Source organism: Priceomyces carsonii (genome assembly GCF_900007245.1).
Source record: "Priceomyces carsonii strain CBS4050 genome assembly, scaffold: Debaryomyces_carsonii_scaffold_5, whole genome shotgun sequence".
Classification (NCBI taxonomy): domain Eukaryota; kingdom Fungi; phylum Ascomycota; class Pichiomycetes; order Serinales; family Debaryomycetaceae; genus Priceomyces; species Priceomyces carsonii.
Window position 1 is genome coordinate 529,299 of NW_026946678.1, and position 18,175 is coordinate 547,473.

Below are 18,175 nucleotides of genomic sequence, written 5' to 3' on the forward strand. Positions count from 1 at the left end.
GTTCGATTGTAAGACTGTAGAGAAAAACTTTTTGCAACTACACGATTCCACAAAGTTAGTCATAAATGAACGATGAAGATTTTTAAGTTAGTTAAAGTGAAAGTATTCAGGAACTTAATGTACCATGAGCGGAACTATAAAACTAGAAAATACGGCTCGTAGAGATGCCTTGATTGAAATAGAAAAGAAATATCAGAAGGTTTGGGCTGAGGAAAAAGTTTTTGAAGTTGATGCTCCCACGATAGAAGAAGAGCCAAGTGAAGATGTTGAGGAGATCAAAGAGAGATTACCAAAGTTTTTCTCTACAATGGCATACCCTTATATGAATGGCGTTTTGCATGCGGGCCACACTTTTACTTTGTCCAAGGTAGAATTTGGGACAGGGTTTGAAAGGATGCTTGGCAAGAGAGCTTTATTTCCTTTAGGATTTCACTGTACTGGTATGCCGATAAAGGCTGCTGCTGATAAGATTAAAAGAGAAGTTCAGGACTTTGGACCTGATTTTTCGGGAGCTCCTCCTGAATACGAAGAAGTTGAGAAGGAAGTAGTGAAGAAGGAAGACATCACTAAATTCTCTGCAAAAAAATCTAAAGCTGCAGCTAAGCAAGGCAGAGGAAAATTTCAATTTGAGATTATGGCTCAAGCTGGTATTCCGAAGGAAGAAATTCGTAAATTTGAAAATACAGACTATTGGCTCAAGTACTTCCCACCCCTTGTTGAAAAAGATGTCACTTCTATCGGTGGAAGAGTAGACTGGAGGCGTTCTTTCATAACTACCGACGCAAACCCATATTACGACGCATTTGTCAGATGGCAAATCAATAGATTAAAGCAGTGTGGTAAGATCAAGTTCGGAGAAAGATACACCATTTATTCTGAAAAGGATGGCCAGGCTTGTTTAGACCATGATAGACAGTCAGGGGAAGGTATTAATCCACAAGAATACACCGGTATTAAGATTGAAATCACAGAATTTCCCGATGCAGCAAAAGCAATATTCGAAAAAGAGAATTTTGATTTTGTTAATAAAAGGATATTTTTGGTGGCTGCTACTTTGAGACCCGAGACGATGTATGGTCAAACTTGCTGCTTCGTATCCCCCAAGATAACTTACGGAATCTTTAATGCCGGTGATAATAACTATTACATCACTACAGAGCGTGCTTTTAAAAATATGTGTTACCAAAACTTAACTCCAAAGAGAGGTTATTATAAGCCTGAACTTCAAATTGATGGAAATGTTTTGATAGGATCAAAGATTTCTGCTCCGTTATCTGCTCACAAAAATTTGCGTGTATTGCCTATGGAAACAGTTCTTGCTAACAAGGGTACTGGTGTTGTTACCTGCGTCCCATCTAATTCCCCAGATGATTATATTACTACCAAGGATTTAGCTAACAAAGCAGCTTATTACAAAATTGAAAAAGAATGGGTGTGTACCGATATTTTACCTATTATTAGAAGTGAAAAGTACGGAGATAAGAGCGCTGAATACTTAGTCAATGAATTGAAGATACAATCACCTAAGGATTCAGTTCAATTAGCCAAAGCTAAGGAACTTGCCTATAAAGAAGACTTCTATAATGGTACTATGATCTATGGAAAATACGCTGGAGATAAAGTTGAAATTGCTAAAGCAAAGGTTAAAAACGATTTGATCAAAGCTGGTGATGCTTTCACATACTGTGAGCCTGAGGGTCTTGTTATATCAAGGTCTGGTGACGAATGTATCGTTTCGTTAGAAGACCAATGGTTTATTGACTATGGTGAAGAAGAGTGGAAATCTCAGGCGTTGGATTGCTTACACAGCATGCAGACTTACACCAAAGAAACGAGACATGCTTTTGAGGGAGTGCTTGACTGGTTGAAAAATTGGGCAGTCACAAGAAACTTTGGACTCGGAACTAAATTGCCGTGGGATCAAAATTTGTTAGTGGAATCTTTGTCTGATTCTACTATTTACATGGCTTACTATACAATATGTCATTTCTTACATTCTGACTATTATGGTCGCAAAAAGGGCAAGTTTGATATTGAACCAGAGAATATGACTGACGAAGTTTTCGATTTTATATTTTGTCGTCGTGATGACATCAAGAGTGATGTACCAATTACTCAATTGAAGGCTATGAGGAGAGAATTCGAGTATTTTTATCCTCTCGATGTTAGAATCTCAGGTAAAGACTTGATTCCCAACCATTTAACATTTTTCATCTATACACACGTTGCCTTGTTTCCGAGACGTTTTTGGCCCAAGGGTATAAGAATAAATGGTCATTTACTTTTGAATAATCTCAAAATGTCAAAGTCGACCGGTAATTTCATGACTTTAGAACAAATTGTTCAAAAGTTTGGTGCTGATGCTTCTAGAATCGCGTTGGCAGATGCTGGTGATACTTTTGAAGACGCGAATTTCGACGAATCAAACGCTAATGCAGCAATTTTACGTTTGACAACTTTCAAGGAATGGGCTGAAGAGATAGTGAAGTCTGCTGACTTGAGAACTGGATCACCTGATACCTTTTATGATGCTGCATTTGAAAACGAAATGAATGATTTGATAGAGAAAGCATTCGAGCAATATTCTGCCACAAATTATAAAGCAGCATTGAAAATTGGATTATTTGATTTCCAAACCGCAAGAGATTACTACAGAGATTCAGTTTCGTCCTCTTGTGGCATGGATAGGGACCTCATCTTTGAATACATTGAAAACCAGATCTTATTGCTAGCACCAATCGCACCTCACTTTTCCGAATATATATATCGTGAAGTTCTAGGCAAGAAAGATTCAATTCAAAATGCTAGATTTCCAAGAGCATCAAAGCCTGTTTCAAAATCAATTAGTGACTCTTTGGAGTACGTTAGAGATCTCTCTAGGTCTATTCGTGATTCTGAAAGTAATGTATTAAAGAAGAAGAAGGGTAAATCCTCTGAAATTGATCCCTCCAAGCCTGCCAAATTGACATTGTTTGTGGCTTCATCTTTCCCTGAATGGCAAGATAATTGTATCGAGATTGTAAGGGAACTTTTTGAGGCTCACAATTTAAATGACAATAAGCTTATCAAGGAAAAAGTAGGTAAGGATATGAAGCGTGCTATGCCCTTCATTTCTCTCTTGAAGCAGAGACTTGCAACTGAAGAACCAAAGATTGTATTTAATAGAGAATTGACTTTCGATGAATCGGAAGTTTTGAAATCGGTTATTTCAAATATTCAAAAGGCTCCAATTACTCTTGATGTCAAAGAAGTTGAAATTATTGCCTTTGAAAGTGGTACCAAATCAGGTAAGAATGCCATTACTGGTGAAACAGTCGACATTTCAATCACTGGTAAATTTATCGATTCTGCTGTACCTGGTTCTCCAGGTATTTTGATCAGTAATATTTAGAGTATGCCTCTTACAGTCTCCCTTGTCAGTGATCGATAATAAATTCTTATATAATATAAATATGTGTAGCAACGCCTTGCTATTTACGAACTAAGCGAGGATGGCAGCTTTATGAAAACTTTTGTACTTGTGGACTGCCTGTATAGAAATGTTCAAGGAGCCATTTTATTGTTTTCATCAGTAGTGTTTTGAGTGGAAACGTTAGAGTCTGACCATAAAGAAACGTTCTGATATCAAATAGAAATCGCTAGATAGCTTTGATCGTGGTGGGTTTCTGGAAGGCTTTGATATCTCGTACGAAGATAAACTAAAAATAATATTACATAAAACTTCTAAATTTTGTTTATTTCTTCAATATCAACAATATAAAACTAGCTATAACATCAAAAAGATATAGCGTATTATAGAACTAGAAGGCTAGAGTTGCTTAAATACTAGATTCATTTATATCGTGCCTGTCAGAGTGGAGCCATGTCAACTAATAATAATCCGCCGACGTACCCCTTGAAGGACGCATCACCTGTTTTTGATTTCAAAATAGTTAATCCAGCCAGCAAATTATCTGACACCTGGTTGCAGAGGGAATACCAAAAGTTATCATTAATATCACCAGAACAGTCCTCTCGTGAAAATAGAAAGAGAATTAGAAAAGGAGATGAAATAATTTCCGACGAAGAAAGAGACACGACGGAATCCTGTGATGATATGGCAATCTCAGATACAGAATGCAATAGCCAAGTATCTAATCAAAGTGCTATCATGTCTGGGCTATCAAATTCAAGAGAAAATGGTTTGGTACATCCTCCGAAGAGGAGGTTGACTTCTGTCATGTCACCCAGCCTTCTTGAAGACGCGCAACAAGGATTGGCAGTAACACATTCAAGAACCCCAAATGCCATGAACTCACCTACGCAGACGCCTGTTTCGGACATGGAAGAGCAGCCACAGCAATTACCTCTTCCATCACCAAGCGCATCCCCGGTTCAAAGTACAAAGAATAGTTTTTCATTCGATACCATTGAAAATCAACTTTCAAATGTTCCCAGTACTCAAGCTGAATTGCTTGAAATGATAGTAAACTTGTCTGGTTATTTAAGTGACAAAAATCAAAACCATTTAATTTTTCGGCTACTTCAAGGAATTAATAGATCATCATTAAGCTCAATAGGTGATTTGATACAGGGCAGCTTGAAGCGGGATATGATAAGTAATCTTCCACTTGAAATATCATACAAGATCTTAGATCAACTTGATTATAGGACCTTGTTATCCATTTCGCTTGTTTGTACTAATTGGTATAAGATCATAAATAACTCAAGCATTTGGACAGGCTTACTTAAAAGGGATAAATTAATGACTAATGAAGCTAAGATTGAAGATGAGCTTAATTCACCTAATTTACTTAAAGACTGGAGCATGTATCCCGACGATTCAAACAGAGCCCAAGTTCTCTATAGGAAAAAATGTACTATATTCAATAGATGGATGGATCCAAAATTCGAACCAAAAAGAATCAGTGTTGCCGGTAATGGTAATAATGTTGTCACATGCTTACAACACGATGAAGACAAAATAGTAACTGGTGTTGATGATAAGTTAATCAGTATATACAGCACGAAATCGGGAGAGCTATTGAAAGTGTTAAAAGGACACGAAGGTGGCGTTTGGGCTTTGAAGTATGTTGGAAACACCCTCGTTAGTGGATCTACAGATAGAACTGTGAGAATCTGGAATCTAAAGACCGGAAAATGCACACATGTTTTTAGAGGACATACTTCGACAGTTAGGTGCCTTGACATTTTACAACCGGTAAAAATAGGTGAAGATGATAATGGTGATGATATAATATTTCCCGAGAATCCCTTATTAGTAACCGGTAGCAGAGATCATCATGTACATGTATGGAAATTGCCTCTCATTGATGAAGATTATGACGAGCCTCAGTTTGATAGTGCCGAAGCTGCAAATCCTTATTTGATGCACGTTTTAGAAGGTCATACTCAATCCGTAAGAACAGTATCAGCTTATGGTAACTTAATTGTATCCGGATCGTATGACACCACCGTTAGGGTGTGGGACTTATTGGACAATGGAAAATGTAAGTACATCCTCACTGGACACGGTGATAGAATTTATTCAACTGCTATAAACTTCAAAACTATGAGGTGCTATTCCGGATCGATGGACTCTACCATAAACGTTTGGGATATGACGAATGGCTCTTTACTTCATACATTGCAGGGACACACCTCTTTAGTTGGACTATTAGAGTTATCTGATGAATATCTAGTTTCAGCAGCAGCAGATGCGACCTTAAGAGTTTGGGATCCGAAAACCGGTGAGCAATATAGTAAGTTAAAAGGGCACACAGGAGCAATTACTTGCTTCCAGCATGACAGTCTTCGTATTGTCAGTGGAAGTGAAGGAATGCTAAAGCTTTGGGATATTAAAAATGGAAAATTTATTCGAGATTTGTTAGCCGACATCAGTGGTAATATATGGCAAGTTCGTTTTGATGCCAACAGTTGTGTTGCAGCAGTCCAAAGGACGAAGAATGATGTTCAGGAAACATTTATCGAAATAATGGATTTCAGCGTGCCACCAGCTCATGATACACAATAATATGTTGCGAGCTAAGACGCATATACCTACGGCTTTCAATTTCATTCTTCTAAATTCAAATTTTTACATTCTAAATTTTACATTTCAAGTTCTTTCTTTTTAATTGCATTCAACTTACATTAAAAATTATCCTTTCACATTAGTTTAATTTAGTACGAAATATATAAAAGGCTTCTCATAATTTTCGATTTGTAAGCTTCTTACCACAAGTAGATTATTTTTATGAATATAGGAAGACAACGTGGTTATTTCTATAAGAGACAAACTAATTTGATGAAGAGTAATATCTTTAAATTTAAACCTAATAACATGTCGCTATATGGCATAAACACATACTTTCATAAGTGTATGTGAAAACATGTTTCTTTTTTGGACAAGCACGATAACAGTTAAAATGTGAAAGGGGGCAGGCGATAGGTATTATTCCTCTATTAAATACAATTTTCGTAACTTGCTTAACCTTTCGAGGCCCTCGCTTATGTCTATACTTGGTTTCCGCTTCAGAGGAGTTGTGTCTATGTTAAACTTGAATTCAGTTTCTGCAATGTATTCTCCACTCGAACCCATATTGTTATATGAGTTAATTACAGTATCGATCAAATAATCATAATAAGAAGAATTCTCATTTATACAAGCTTTGTATCGACACCAAGATTTATGCTCCTCCCATGCATCTAGTTGCATTAGCTCGATAGGATTTTCCTCGAGAGCAACACCAAACTGGAAGGATTCTTCTGGGCTGACAGTCATTGGATATTTACAAGGAGTTAATATTTTGGAGTTTGATAAATCAATTCCAACAGTAGGATCAATATAATCCTTATTTTTATCGACAGGAGGATGCTTTGTCGAGTTTAGAAAATATCTTTTGTTGCACTTTGAGCATATGACGAGCAATACCAAATCATTAGCGAAAGATTGCACGTGTAGGTCCCAACCTAAAATTGCAAGTTTGTAAAGCCACTTGGGTGCGTTATTCAATTTTATCGAGGCGTTTTCCTCATCATTTTTAAAATGACGATGTAATAGCCAAGCATCAGATATTCGTACAAATTCTTTAAATTTATGGCTATCATCCTCTTTTAATAAGGATTCACTAAAGCAGTCAGAGTTTTCTTGTAAAAGCACTGAGTTTGAAACTAAAGTTTTTAAAATTCTTAAATAGTCATCAATGATAAGCTCGATCGTGCCGTCTAAGTGAGGACGCAAATAATAGACTCCATCCAACGGGGTCTCAAAATTTCTCCACGAGCAATTAACACCATGTCCATGCTTTTCCACTATGTACTTGTAATGCTCTGCTAACTTTTGATTTAACAAATCATAATCTTCAAAATCGTAATCTGGCCCTTCAGAACTTGATTCGTTGAACTTGATGATCACCTGTTTCTGACATACGGAGCAGGTCAAAAAATTCTTCAAGTTATCGTTGTAAGAAACGGATTTACAAGTCCAACCATTTCTTGCACATTTTAGTTCATTAAAGTCAATAAATTCTGGCACACTCCAATTTAAAGCAGTATAAGTGGATAATCTATCGAGCAAGCCTTGACTATTATAAGGATCAATGACTGTCATTCTTGAGTGAATTTTATCGATACTGTTCTTCAGGCATTTATTTTTATGATACTGATAGTGGTTATCGCTCTTGATTTTTTGAAAGTATTTAATATCAGGATGTTCATCAGTATGTGCTCTATCGAGAGTACTAACGTATGCCTCATGTGTTGTTGAGGAAAACAAATTCATGCATTCGTCAAGAACTTTCCATGTCTCAGATGTGACTTCATCTACGCTCATATCGAATATAGGATCCATTACCTATATATGAAATTTCATATCTTCAAAGTGTGGTGCAATAGTACTTTTTGATGATCAGAGATGATTATACAATTTCTATCTCTTGGTCACATGACTTAAATGATACTGTAAATAAGGATGCTTAAACGGAGTAGATCATTAGTTTAATGCAGTACTTGTCAATTTAACAATACAGAGACGAAAAAAAGATTGGAGCATGTATCCTGATGATTCAAACAGAGCTCAAAAGGAAAAATGTAAGATCGTTTTGATGCCAACAGTTGTATTGCAGCCGTCCAAAGGACGAATGATGTTCAGGAAACACTTATCGAAATAATGGATTTCAGCGTGTCACCGGCTCATGATACACAGTAATGCTGCGACTTACCACATATAGGGCTTTCAATTTCATTCTTCTACATTAAAATCTTACATGTGTACCTCTTGGTCACATGACTTAACCAGTACTATAAAAAAGGACACTTGAACGGAGTAGATCATTAGTTTAATGCCAAAGTCTGCTGTTGCTTATATAAAGAATAGAGAAGACTGATACACCAGAATTCTTTTTAGTCTCAACGTTGTACTGGCATCGAATAATAAATATTGTAAGATAAGGTCTCTTTAGTCACATGACTTATATTTTCATCAAATTTATTCTCGACGTTACTATCAACCAACACTCTCATCTATTATTTGGAAGAATACAGGAAACGAAAGCTCGAAGCTCCCTGAGACAGATATAGCTAAGAAATGGCTAAAAAACCAGTTTTAGAGGATGTCATTGATGATGATATCGATAACATGGATATGGATATCGCTCAATTTGATCCCTCTTTAATAACACCTATTGCACCTTTGAGACCAGAGCCATCAGTTGTTAGATCGCAAGACGAAGCAGACTTAAGCGCTTCTTCGAAGTTAGCTGCTGGCAATGTACCTCCCTTACCTCGGCAAGAATCACAAGCTCAAAAAGGGATTTTTGATACTAATAAATTTAGCGACGAAGATAGACAGAAGATCAAGAAGTTTCAAATAATATATCCTTGTTATTTCGACAAAAATAGATCCCATAGAGAAGGAAGAAGGATAGCTGAAGACAAGGCAGTGGAAAATCCTTTAGCAAAAACAATATCAGATGCTTGTAGACTATTGAAAATACCGGTGCTACTAGAATTGGACAAAACTCATCCTCAAGATTTTGGTAATCCAGGTAGAGTAAGAGTTATGTTGAGAAACCCGGACGATGGGTCTTTAAGTAATGGACGGTTTCAATCTAAGAGAGCATTATTTGACGCAATTGCGGAATATTTACAAAGTCATCCTACAACTCTTAAAAGCATCGGACCAGGAAGTGGTCTTCCTATTCCAGGTGAATACGAAAATGGGTTTGAGCCAAAAGAGATTCCTAAGGTCAAAGGGTTTAGGATGAATACAATTGCGCCTGTGCACTCTGAACTTACTATAGGACACCCAATGACAAAAAGTATCTATGATCCAGAACCAGAGGAACGGCAATCTACTACTCCACAGTTGCCAAAGCAACCGAAGAAAAAAATCATGAAAATAAGAGGTTAATACTTAGATTCACTTGTATTTAATATAGTAAGCAAGGTAAAAAAAACTGTAGATAGATAGCTAACGCATATCTCTGATTAGACCTCTATACATTCCTTGGCTTATATTGTTCTCTATATTTTTCAATCGAGACCAACTCTTCTTCTGTGATTTTTCCTGAAAAATGAGAAATAATTTCATCCAAGTTTACAATAGAAATCACTGGAACATTGTGTCTCTCAAAGACTGCTTGTGTTGCAGATATATCTGATCCCGTGATGGTCTCTTGCCTATCCAAAGCTATGATACAGCCAATTGCTTGCCCTTTTTCACCCCTAATAATATCGAAGGCTTCATTAATAGCAGTTCCAGCTGTCATAACGTCATCTATGATCAATATCCTTTTGTTTAAGAGAGGAGAGCCGACAATGGAACCTCCTTCACCATGATCTTTCTTTTCTTTTCTATTGAAAGAATAGCCTACACTTGCATACTTTGGATCCTTTTCTGCTAACTTAGCAACTGTGACAGCAGCAAGTGGAATACCCTTGTAAGCTGGCCCAAAGAGCACATCAAATTCAAGTCCTGATTCGATGATAGCGCTAGCGTAAGAATCAGCTAAAGTTGATAATAAGCCACCAGTATTGAACAAGCCAAGATTAAAGAAATAAGGGGAGCGGCGTCCAGATTTCAATGTGAAAGAGCCAAACTTTAAAATGTTAGATTTTTCTGATACATCCAAAAACTTTGCCTGGTAGCTACGCATTTTCTTTTAAATTTTATAGTGTTTAGTCTTTACCTTCAAACTAAACTTTAGAGAGATACCGTTGAATCTCTAAATATCAAAGTTAGTTTGAAGGAAAGAAGAGAGAAATCAAATCAAGTAACAAATGTTGTACCAATTTTTTTTTCAAGATAAGTATGACAGAAAATTTTCTCATCGTAAATCTGAGCCGCACTTGACCATCAATATATTACAATATGGGAACTTATAAAGATTAGACAGAAAGCAAGATGACAACGAAGGCAGAAAGGGATTCTGTTATCGAGTCTCTTGAAGAAGAATATCGGGAAGACTTGGCCATACATCTCTATTCAACTTTTTTGTTGCATCAAATTAATCCAATTTTTCCCAGGAGAAATTGGGCCAGTTGGCCATTGAGCATAAACGAGGTACCTGATCCTAGAAATACGTTGAAATACGCTGATAATATTGTTAGCGAGGGACAGTTTAATCTGGATATTGATAAAGATGAAAAATTAGGCGAAAAGAGAGACGAAAGTTCAGAAAGTTCAGAAGACGAGAGCCTTGCAAGCGACGAAAGCAGTTTTGATAGTGATGAAAGAGTGGATACAATGCTGGCAATGAAGATAAGGTCAGTTTCATTTAGTGAATCCTTAACCAACAGCAAAGCTGATCTAATCAATGAATTAAATTCTTTAGTGGAAAGGAAAGTGAATGAGAAGATTAAATCTTCACTGCATCATGATATGGAAACATCTCCTGCAATATCTGGTAAAATATCAAAAGATATTAGTATGGCGATTGCAAACAAAGTAGACAAAGTGCTCAATCAAGTTTTAATCTTTGGAAGGGCGAGCACTTCCAAGAGCACTGCAAAGAGAAAGTTCACTCGCTTATTATCCTGGCAAGACATAATTATGGCAGGAATGAACTCGGAACTCACTCTGAAAGTAAAGTTTCCTATCAGCCTGTATGAGCAGCTATATGAAAAATGTGAAAAGCTTTTCGAAAACGTAAACTACAACTATGAATTTGATGATGATGACAACAACGATGATGATGACGATGATGATGACGAAGGTCTGAGCGACAGAATATTAGGCTCGAAGCAGAAATTCTCAAGAGAAGAATACCTAGATCTGCTCGAAGAAGAAAACTCTTCTAATGCCACGTATAATGATCTTAAGGGACAAATACACAATAGGCAGTCTAGTGACCTCAAACACAAAGCATTGAAAAAAATAGTAATATTAAACAAAATCAGGAATGAAGAAAAATGGAGCTCACTTCTGTGGAAACCTGATGCGGGAACACAAGATAGCAAGAAACACCGAAAGAGATTTCCCATAAAGAATAAAACTCAAGATATGAATGAACTTAAATCTCTTGCACTTAATCATGGTGGATTACAAATTGATGATAATGATTACGTCATTCCATTGAATTAAACATCTGACTTTTGGTATTAATTACCATTTTTACCATCCCAACTTCTTGAAGAAGCGTGCATATGTGTATATATGTATATATATATATTGACCATTAAAAGAGGACCCTTTTAGAAAGTATTAGGTCAACAGTAAAACAAAAAAAAGCTAAGCCTTCTTCTGGAAGGTGCTAGTGATCTCCGTATCAAATATAACGTCCCAAAACTTACTTGTAACTCCAAATCCCATTTCATAATTTTTGTAGTGATGCTCCAAATGATACTTTTTGAGATCTTGCAAATATTGTGGTAATCTGGTATGGTGTAAAAAGTAATGTGTACAATCATAGCAGATATAGCCAAAGGTACCTCCAGCAAAACCTGAGCAGGCCATGTAAAATGGGAAAATGGAAAATACCAAACGATAGAAAGGATAAGCCAATGCGATAAACAACGTTGGGGGTAAAACTAACCTGTACCCATCCATTGGCAAATAGTGATGAACGCCGTGCAATAAGAAGTGAAGGGTGAAAGCTGCTGTATGGTCCGGTAAGAATTTATCCAAATGGAACAAAAATCTGTGCAAAATATATTCTACTAATGTCCAAACAAACAAACCCATTGTCCATAAGCTTAAAGCAACTATCTTACTTTGGTTGACCCATCCAACATAGAAGATATAGAAATTAACCGGCAACCATACAAGGGGAACAACCCACCACGGAGTCAACGATAGAGGTTCTAAAAAGTTCCCAAACAATGGAGCAGATCCCTTTCCATAATGCCTTGGCCTATGCACCTGATCCAAATAAAATTCTTTTGTGAAGTCACCATAGAACACTTGCAAGAGTAAAGGTTTGCTCAAATCCAAGAATTTGTGTTTCTTTACATCGTCATCAAAATCGGTTTGAAGAGACAATTTTTCTTCCGCCGGTACCAGATCATGAAATTCATATGTATCACTGTTGTCTACTAGCTTGTACTCAACGGACACTTTGTTTTTGTTGTTTATCAAGTTCTCTACTTCTTCTGGAGCTGCGAGGTAGCCTACTAGCATATCATCGTCTAACATCTCATAGGCACTCTCCGAATGCTCGTGAGAAATTATATCAGCCATTATAGCAGTAACATCTTGCCCAGCGAATGGTAAAATAATATCTCCACCTCCTGGATGCTCATCTAAAAAGCCTGTTACGTCGTAAACTTTCCTGTGGTACAAAGTGACCCAGCAGTCTTTGGCGTTGTTATGCTTCAGCACATCTGCCTTTGCTAACAAGGGTAAACTTTTAGACATCTTGTATAGAGAGCGGAAATAACTCTAATTATTATTCTATTCTCTTTAAATCAAAAATAAAGAATCCTCAAATAGTAAACTATGTATTTATTTCTAGAAATTCAATTTTAGAAGATTAAACGATGGGGCTAATTCGGATGTTATTTTTTTCCTATAAATTTTCGCGAAAAAGGCTCAGCGTGTTGCAAAAAGGTCATGTTACTCATTCTCAGAAATAAGTGATTAGCTTCTATTATAATGTACACAAGCAAACCACATTCTAACTACGAAGTGAGATATTTCAGAGTATGGCTCGCTTCTCATATAAAGAGTGAGTCACGGAAGAATTATTATAACAGCAAAACTATGGTGCTCATTTGGCTTCCAATAGCTCATTATTATCATTTAGAATCGGGATTCCTGTCTCATTAGGACCCTGATTTCCTTCATTATTCATATGCTGTTCTAAATGCAATGTATGATCGACCAAATTGAGATAGGCATACATGAAGTTGGATAGAAGTACTTGTTCTCTCAAAGATCGTTTAGGATTTGCCAATTTAAGGTGAGATAATCGATAGATAGCTCTTTCAACATGTACAGGGAATCTATAATCAAGCATGACCAAAGTCGACTGCGAAGGTGGAGGTAATGGAAATCCAAAAGCAGAATCGGTAAAAGTAAGAGGCTGGTTTGCTTTAGAAGTTCTCTTTATAGACTTTTTGATTTGTTCCTGAATATCAATTGTTGAGCGAGGTTCTTCTTTTTCCACGATTATGTCTTTCTCCTCGGCGTTTTCGTTTTCTTCGAAAAGCTTCGTATCTTCTACCTCAGGTGAGTTGGTAGTCTCTGTATCGACTTTTTGCATTTCTTTAGGTTCAAACGTTTCATTTTTGCTAACGTCTTCTGGTGCCAAATTTATTATGTCTTCATTTAAATCTTCTTCATCTATTGAAGAAGAATGATCATCTATCGAGAAAGAGTCTCGGGATTTCGAAAATGCTGTTTTAAGAGCGACTTGAGAGCTCTTCTTATTCTTGTGTTCTTTGTTTTCTAACGTCTGTTTTTCAATGGCCCCCGCCTTATTCTTTTTGAATAATCCCTTTCTCTTCGTTGGTTTCTTACCTTCGGTATCGGACTCATAGTCTACTGTCACTCCTGGCAGTTCTTTGAAGGATCCCTCAGTTGGCAGCAAAGGACGAGGTTGGGATTTTTTCTTTTTAAATAGCTTTGTAATTACATTTTCCTTCCCTGATGGCTCTGTGGACTTATTCTTCTTTGCTTCGTCTTCATAATTGGATGTAATTTCAGGCGTTGAAAGAGATCTGAAAGGAACGTTTTGATTCTTCGCCAGGTGAGATCCATGAGCCGTTTCAGTCGATGAGAAGCTTGATGACCTTTCCTTGAGCCATTGCCATGATGTCTTCTTTTTGAGCTTTCGCGTGCCAGTGAAAGGTTCTTCTGAGCTGAGGGATGAAGAAGAATGGTTTGGTAAGTTACCGAAAGATTTCATAACTTTCTCCTTTTTGGGGGAACTATCCAAGCTTGACTCATCGCTTGTAAACGCTGAATCATCTGCCGACTTGAGCTTCGGTAATGGTTTATTAGATGTTACAATATCCCGTCTTTCTGGTACCAGAACGTTCAAATCTATGCTATGTTTCTTCACTAATTCGGATGCATCTTCTCGATCATTAAATGCACCTGAAGAAGTATCCTTATTCTTTTCAAAACTATTTAATAAGGAGCCCTTCAATTTCATATCAACTCCTTCCTCTCTAGCGTTTATGGCTAGACGGTCGTCTCCTTCATTCAATGTCAAGAAGTTTTCGGCCCTATCATCTAAAGCCACAGATAATTCTGAATTCTGTTTCCGAACCTGACCTTTATCACCGCTTTGATATGAGACCAAGGTAGAAAGGTCATCCGAATGTGTATCTGTTTCATCAAAGAAAAGCTTTTTGCGAGGAAAGTCATCTTTGTCCGCCTCAAGCTCTTTTAAAACCTCTTTCTCAATACCTAAAGAATCCTCGTAACTGATATCTTGAAGGCTGCTATCAAAGCTGAAATTGACAGTGCTTTGTTCTTCTGGAGATGGTGACTTCACCTTTTCTTCATTAACTTGCTCTGTACTAGAATCAACTTTTACAAGACTCTCTTTGAATTCGTTGATTTCGGACCTAAGTAAGTCCAAATTCTGATTCAATTTCGAAGTTGTCCCATTTGGAACCCCAACTTCCTTTGGATTAGAAATCGATGATATTTCGGGTTGTTGACCATGGAACTGCTGAAGCGCCTTAGGTGAAGCCTTGGAAGATGGCCGTCCTGGTACCTTTGGTAATCCTCTCTGAACTCTTCTATGATGATTCTTCTCTACAGCCTGAGGGTGAATCTTCTTATAGGATACAGGTTGTTGCTGAAGACTTGGTCTGAACTCACTTTTCATTACCTGTGGATGCCCAGGTGGTGCTTGGCGTGGTAACATCCTCATCTGATGAGACCTGGATCTCAGTTTTTGTTGCATTAAATCCTGTTCTGGCTCGCTTGCAAATGAAGGAATTTTTTTATTTTGATGACCCCTTTTTGAAAGTCCATATCCAAGAGGAACGTTAGAAGAAGCTATACCTTGATAAGGCGAATCATTCCGGGAAGTATAAGAAGTCGTCTGCATTACATCTGAATTTTTGCAGTTAAAGAGAGCCTGAGAGTCGCGTGCTTTTGGTTTATGTTGATTACTTGACCTTCGGGGAATTTGATTAAGCTGATAATAACCATGAAGCTGTGGTACAGGTGATTGCTGCAGGGCCGTATACTGATTTTTTTGTCGCCTATGGTGATTGACGTTTTGTGGAGGGTATTGTAAACTATGCGGTTGATGCTCATATTTTGGGTTACTTTGCCGTTGACGAGAATGCTGTTTTTTCATTTGAATTGGCAGAGAAGCTAAAGATGGATCACTTTTCAAGTTCTGACGCAATTCAACGAATCTATCCTGTTTAATAGTTTGCGAAGATGAATCTGGTGATAATGCTTTTTTGCGGTAATCAATTCTTCTGCTCCTCTTCAAAGCAAAGTCAGAAGTAAGACTCGACATTTGACCAGATCCAGCTGTTCGCACAGACAGCAGCTTTTTAGGAATTGGAGATATTGGCTCACTTGCTTGGATAGGTTCTTCCTTTGGTGGTGAACGGTTTGGTGAAGTATGGGGAGGAGATGTCAATTCACCAATCGCTTGCTTTTCGACGTCAGTATATCCTAGAGATGCTGTGGATAATGTTCTTGCCAATGTGACAGTATCAGTTGCATCCATTCCAGCTAATTTAGATAATTGCTCCAATTCGTTTGATAGTTCTAGTAATGAAGGGTTGCTTAATCTGTTCAGTTGGTCTTGGAACAGACTATCTTCGTCTTCATCGCGTTGCCTATCCGCAGAGCTGCTTTTTGAAGCCCTCTCCGGCGATTTGTCAGATAACAGTGATACCCTTGAAAGGGATGACTTTCTTTTGAGGGAGCTTTGGCGGCTTACTCTTTTCTCCATTAGCTCGTCAACCATGACTTTGACATGAATTCTAAACTGTTCTGGATCAACCTCCGGGTGAGCATTTGCAGGTACCCATAACAAAGGATCCGAAGCATCATAAAACTGATTTTTATCTTCGGCATCAAAAAAAATGTCAGAATCCGCATCATCTAGAAGTATAGAATTAGAGTCCAGCTCCTTGCCTAAACTGAAACGACGCGACAAACTAGATGTTCTTTTCAACGACGGTGACGGTGATCTACTTTTAATTTTCTTACTAGCATCACTTTTCTCGCTTAAGCTATCTTCGTCTTGTGTGTTACTGTTAAGCATCTCATTGTGAATGAAACCCATTTCGTCTCCAGGTAAATCAGGATCATAGTTCATCATTTGCCCAATGGAAAGCCGCTTTAGGGCCTTGACCATCCTTTTCTCCTGCTCTATGTCCTTGGCAGCGGATTCATAGTTATTTGAACTAGAAATCATATTTTATTCCTGTTACTTGTTACTAATTCTTTGACACGCTAGACTGTAGGCATTAATGAAATATTAGAGATAAAAGAAGCTGGATTCTTTGCTAAGATAAAAGAATGAATGTAATGTATGCTATCTGTTCTGTTGTTTTTGCTTTTGGGAAATCCTCTCTGGATAACTCTCAAGACTTTATGCAAAATGATCAAATCGATTCTAAGCTCTAGGAATAAGTTTGACCCCGTTATTACAATGGTATTCTCCTAAAACCTCGGAAAACAGTATAGTAAAACTAAACAAATGAATGTAACTAGATTTGATCTTACCAAGCTTAACTCTGATGAATAAATCAAATCTCTACGGTGTAAATTTCGTGTTTTTTAACCGTGTACGTCTCAAGAGTAAACTGGCGTTTATTACACAAAATGCGATCAGTGGATAAAGTCTATATTTAAAATGATAGGAGTAATTTTTGAAGTTTTAGAGAAGCTTGAAGAACAGGTAAGCGCCTATAATCATTAGGGAATAATAGACAAGTTTATATGGCGTCGAGCCTTCGACATTGAAGTCAGGGAAACCCATGAAATTGCAGAGGCTGTGAACCATTACGCACGTAATTAGATTGGAATACTTGAAGAACACATAATTTTCCAATATGCCAAAGAGAGTTGTATAAATGAACTGGACTGTAATTATAACGAAAGTTTCAAACATTCCTCTTTTTTGGACATGGTATAGCTCATAGCCATGATGTAGGTGAGCAATTCCAAATAATAAAGGCGTAAAGATGATCAAAAATTTGTGATCACCTTGTGGCTCAAGAATTGTCAAGACCAATGCTCTGTATATATATTCCTCCGTAAGTGGTGCAAAGATATAGTCCCTGAAACCTTGCAAGCACAAGCAATCTCTCAAATTATCTGCTAATGTCGCTTGTTTAACTTGATTTATGAGGGGACCGCAGTAGAGCACACTCATCGACAAGATGCAATTAGCTAATGCCTGGCCGTTATATTTTAATTGAAGAGCCCGAAATACGGCTGCATATCCCGAATATGTACCTAGATGTACTAGCACAACCAGAACCAAGACCGTTGCTACAAAACATGCTATTGAAACTCTTTTTAATCTATGCTTAATCACTACGTTTTCATCTCTATGTCTGCCCTTTAAAGTATTCGGTTGATAGCAATATATACTAGCCACGTACAAGAATGACACCACCAGAGCAAGCAAGGGGCGAACCCAATACATCACTTGTTCGTAGAGCTCTCAGTAAGGAAGCCTGGTTTTCGCTGCCTTACTATTGACTCGTGTGTGTGCTTGTAAGCTTGTATACACACCAGCTCTCATCCAATCCTCTTCCTGCC

General features: G+C 37.5%; 9 protein-coding genes across 9 annotated transcripts; 4 read left to right on the forward strand and 5 right to left on the reverse strand.

Moving 5' to 3' along the window:
• Positions 1 to 124: 124 nt before the first annotated feature.
• CDC60 (leucine--tRNA ligase) lies at positions 125 to 3,391 on the forward strand (the record flags this gene model as incomplete). Its single annotated transcript, XM_062954604.1, has 1 exon — positions 125 to 3,391. The coding sequence occupies one exon, from the start codon at positions 125 to 127 to the stop codon at positions 3,389 to 3,391; it is 3,267 nt and encodes a 1,088-aa protein (XP_062811290.1).
• A 471-nt stretch (positions 3,392 to 3,862) lies between these two features.
• On the forward strand, positions 3,863 to 6,013 carry CDC4 (SCF ubiquitin ligase complex subunit; the record flags this gene model as incomplete). Its single annotated transcript, XM_062954605.1, has 1 exon — positions 3,863 to 6,013. The coding sequence occupies one exon, from the start codon at positions 3,863 to 3,865 to the stop codon at positions 6,011 to 6,013; it is 2,151 nt and encodes a 716-aa protein (XP_062811291.1).
• Positions 6,014 to 6,433: 420 nt separating this feature from the next.
• PRCAT00004600001 (uncharacterized protein) lies at positions 6,434 to 7,831 on the reverse strand (the record flags this gene model as incomplete). The annotated part of the gene is made up of 1 exon (XM_062954606.1): positions 6,434 to 7,831. One exon carries the CDS (start codon positions 7,829 to 7,831, stop codon positions 6,434 to 6,436), a length of 1,398 nt encoding a protein of 465 aa, XP_062811292.1.
• A 735-nt stretch (positions 7,832 to 8,566) lies between these two features.
• Positions 8,567 to 9,391, forward strand: SEC65 (RNA-binding signal recognition particle subunit; the record flags this gene model as incomplete). The annotated part of the gene is made up of 1 exon (XM_062954607.1): positions 8,567 to 9,391. One exon carries the CDS (start codon positions 8,567 to 8,569, stop codon positions 9,389 to 9,391), a length of 825 nt encoding a protein of 274 aa, XP_062811293.1.
• Positions 9,392 to 9,476: 85 nt separating this feature from the next.
• URA5 (orotate phosphoribosyltransferase) lies at positions 9,477 to 10,136 on the reverse strand (the record flags this gene model as incomplete). Its single annotated transcript, XM_062954608.1, has 1 exon — positions 9,477 to 10,136. One exon carries the CDS (start codon positions 10,134 to 10,136, stop codon positions 9,477 to 9,479), a length of 660 nt encoding a protein of 219 aa, XP_062811294.1.
• A 248-nt stretch (positions 10,137 to 10,384) lies between these two features.
• PRCAT00004603001 (uncharacterized protein) lies at positions 10,385 to 11,563 on the forward strand (the record flags this gene model as incomplete). The annotated part of the gene is made up of 1 exon (XM_062954609.1): positions 10,385 to 11,563. The coding sequence occupies one exon, from the start codon at positions 10,385 to 10,387 to the stop codon at positions 11,561 to 11,563; it is 1,179 nt and encodes a 392-aa protein (XP_062811295.1).
• A 147-nt stretch (positions 11,564 to 11,710) lies between these two features.
• Positions 11,711 to 12,835, reverse strand: SCS7 (fatty acid alpha-hydroxylase; the record flags this gene model as incomplete). Its single annotated transcript, XM_062954611.1, has 1 exon — positions 11,711 to 12,835. The coding sequence occupies one exon, from the start codon at positions 12,833 to 12,835 to the stop codon at positions 11,711 to 11,713; it is 1,125 nt and encodes a 374-aa protein (XP_062811296.1).
• A 352-nt stretch (positions 12,836 to 13,187) lies between these two features.
• ZDS1 (Zds1p) lies at positions 13,188 to 16,820 on the reverse strand (the record flags this gene model as incomplete). The annotated part of the gene is made up of 1 exon (XM_062954612.1): positions 13,188 to 16,820. The coding sequence occupies one exon, from the start codon at positions 16,818 to 16,820 to the stop codon at positions 13,188 to 13,190; it is 3,633 nt and encodes a 1,210-aa protein (XP_062811297.1).
• Positions 16,821 to 17,285: 465 nt separating this feature from the next.
• Positions 17,286 to 18,059, reverse strand: RCE1 (CAAX prenyl protease; the record flags this gene model as incomplete). The annotated part of the gene is made up of 1 exon (XM_062954613.1): positions 17,286 to 18,059. The coding sequence occupies one exon, from the start codon at positions 18,057 to 18,059 to the stop codon at positions 17,286 to 17,288; it is 774 nt and encodes a 257-aa protein (XP_062811298.1).
• Between the last annotated feature and the right edge of the window lie 116 nt (positions 18,060 to 18,175).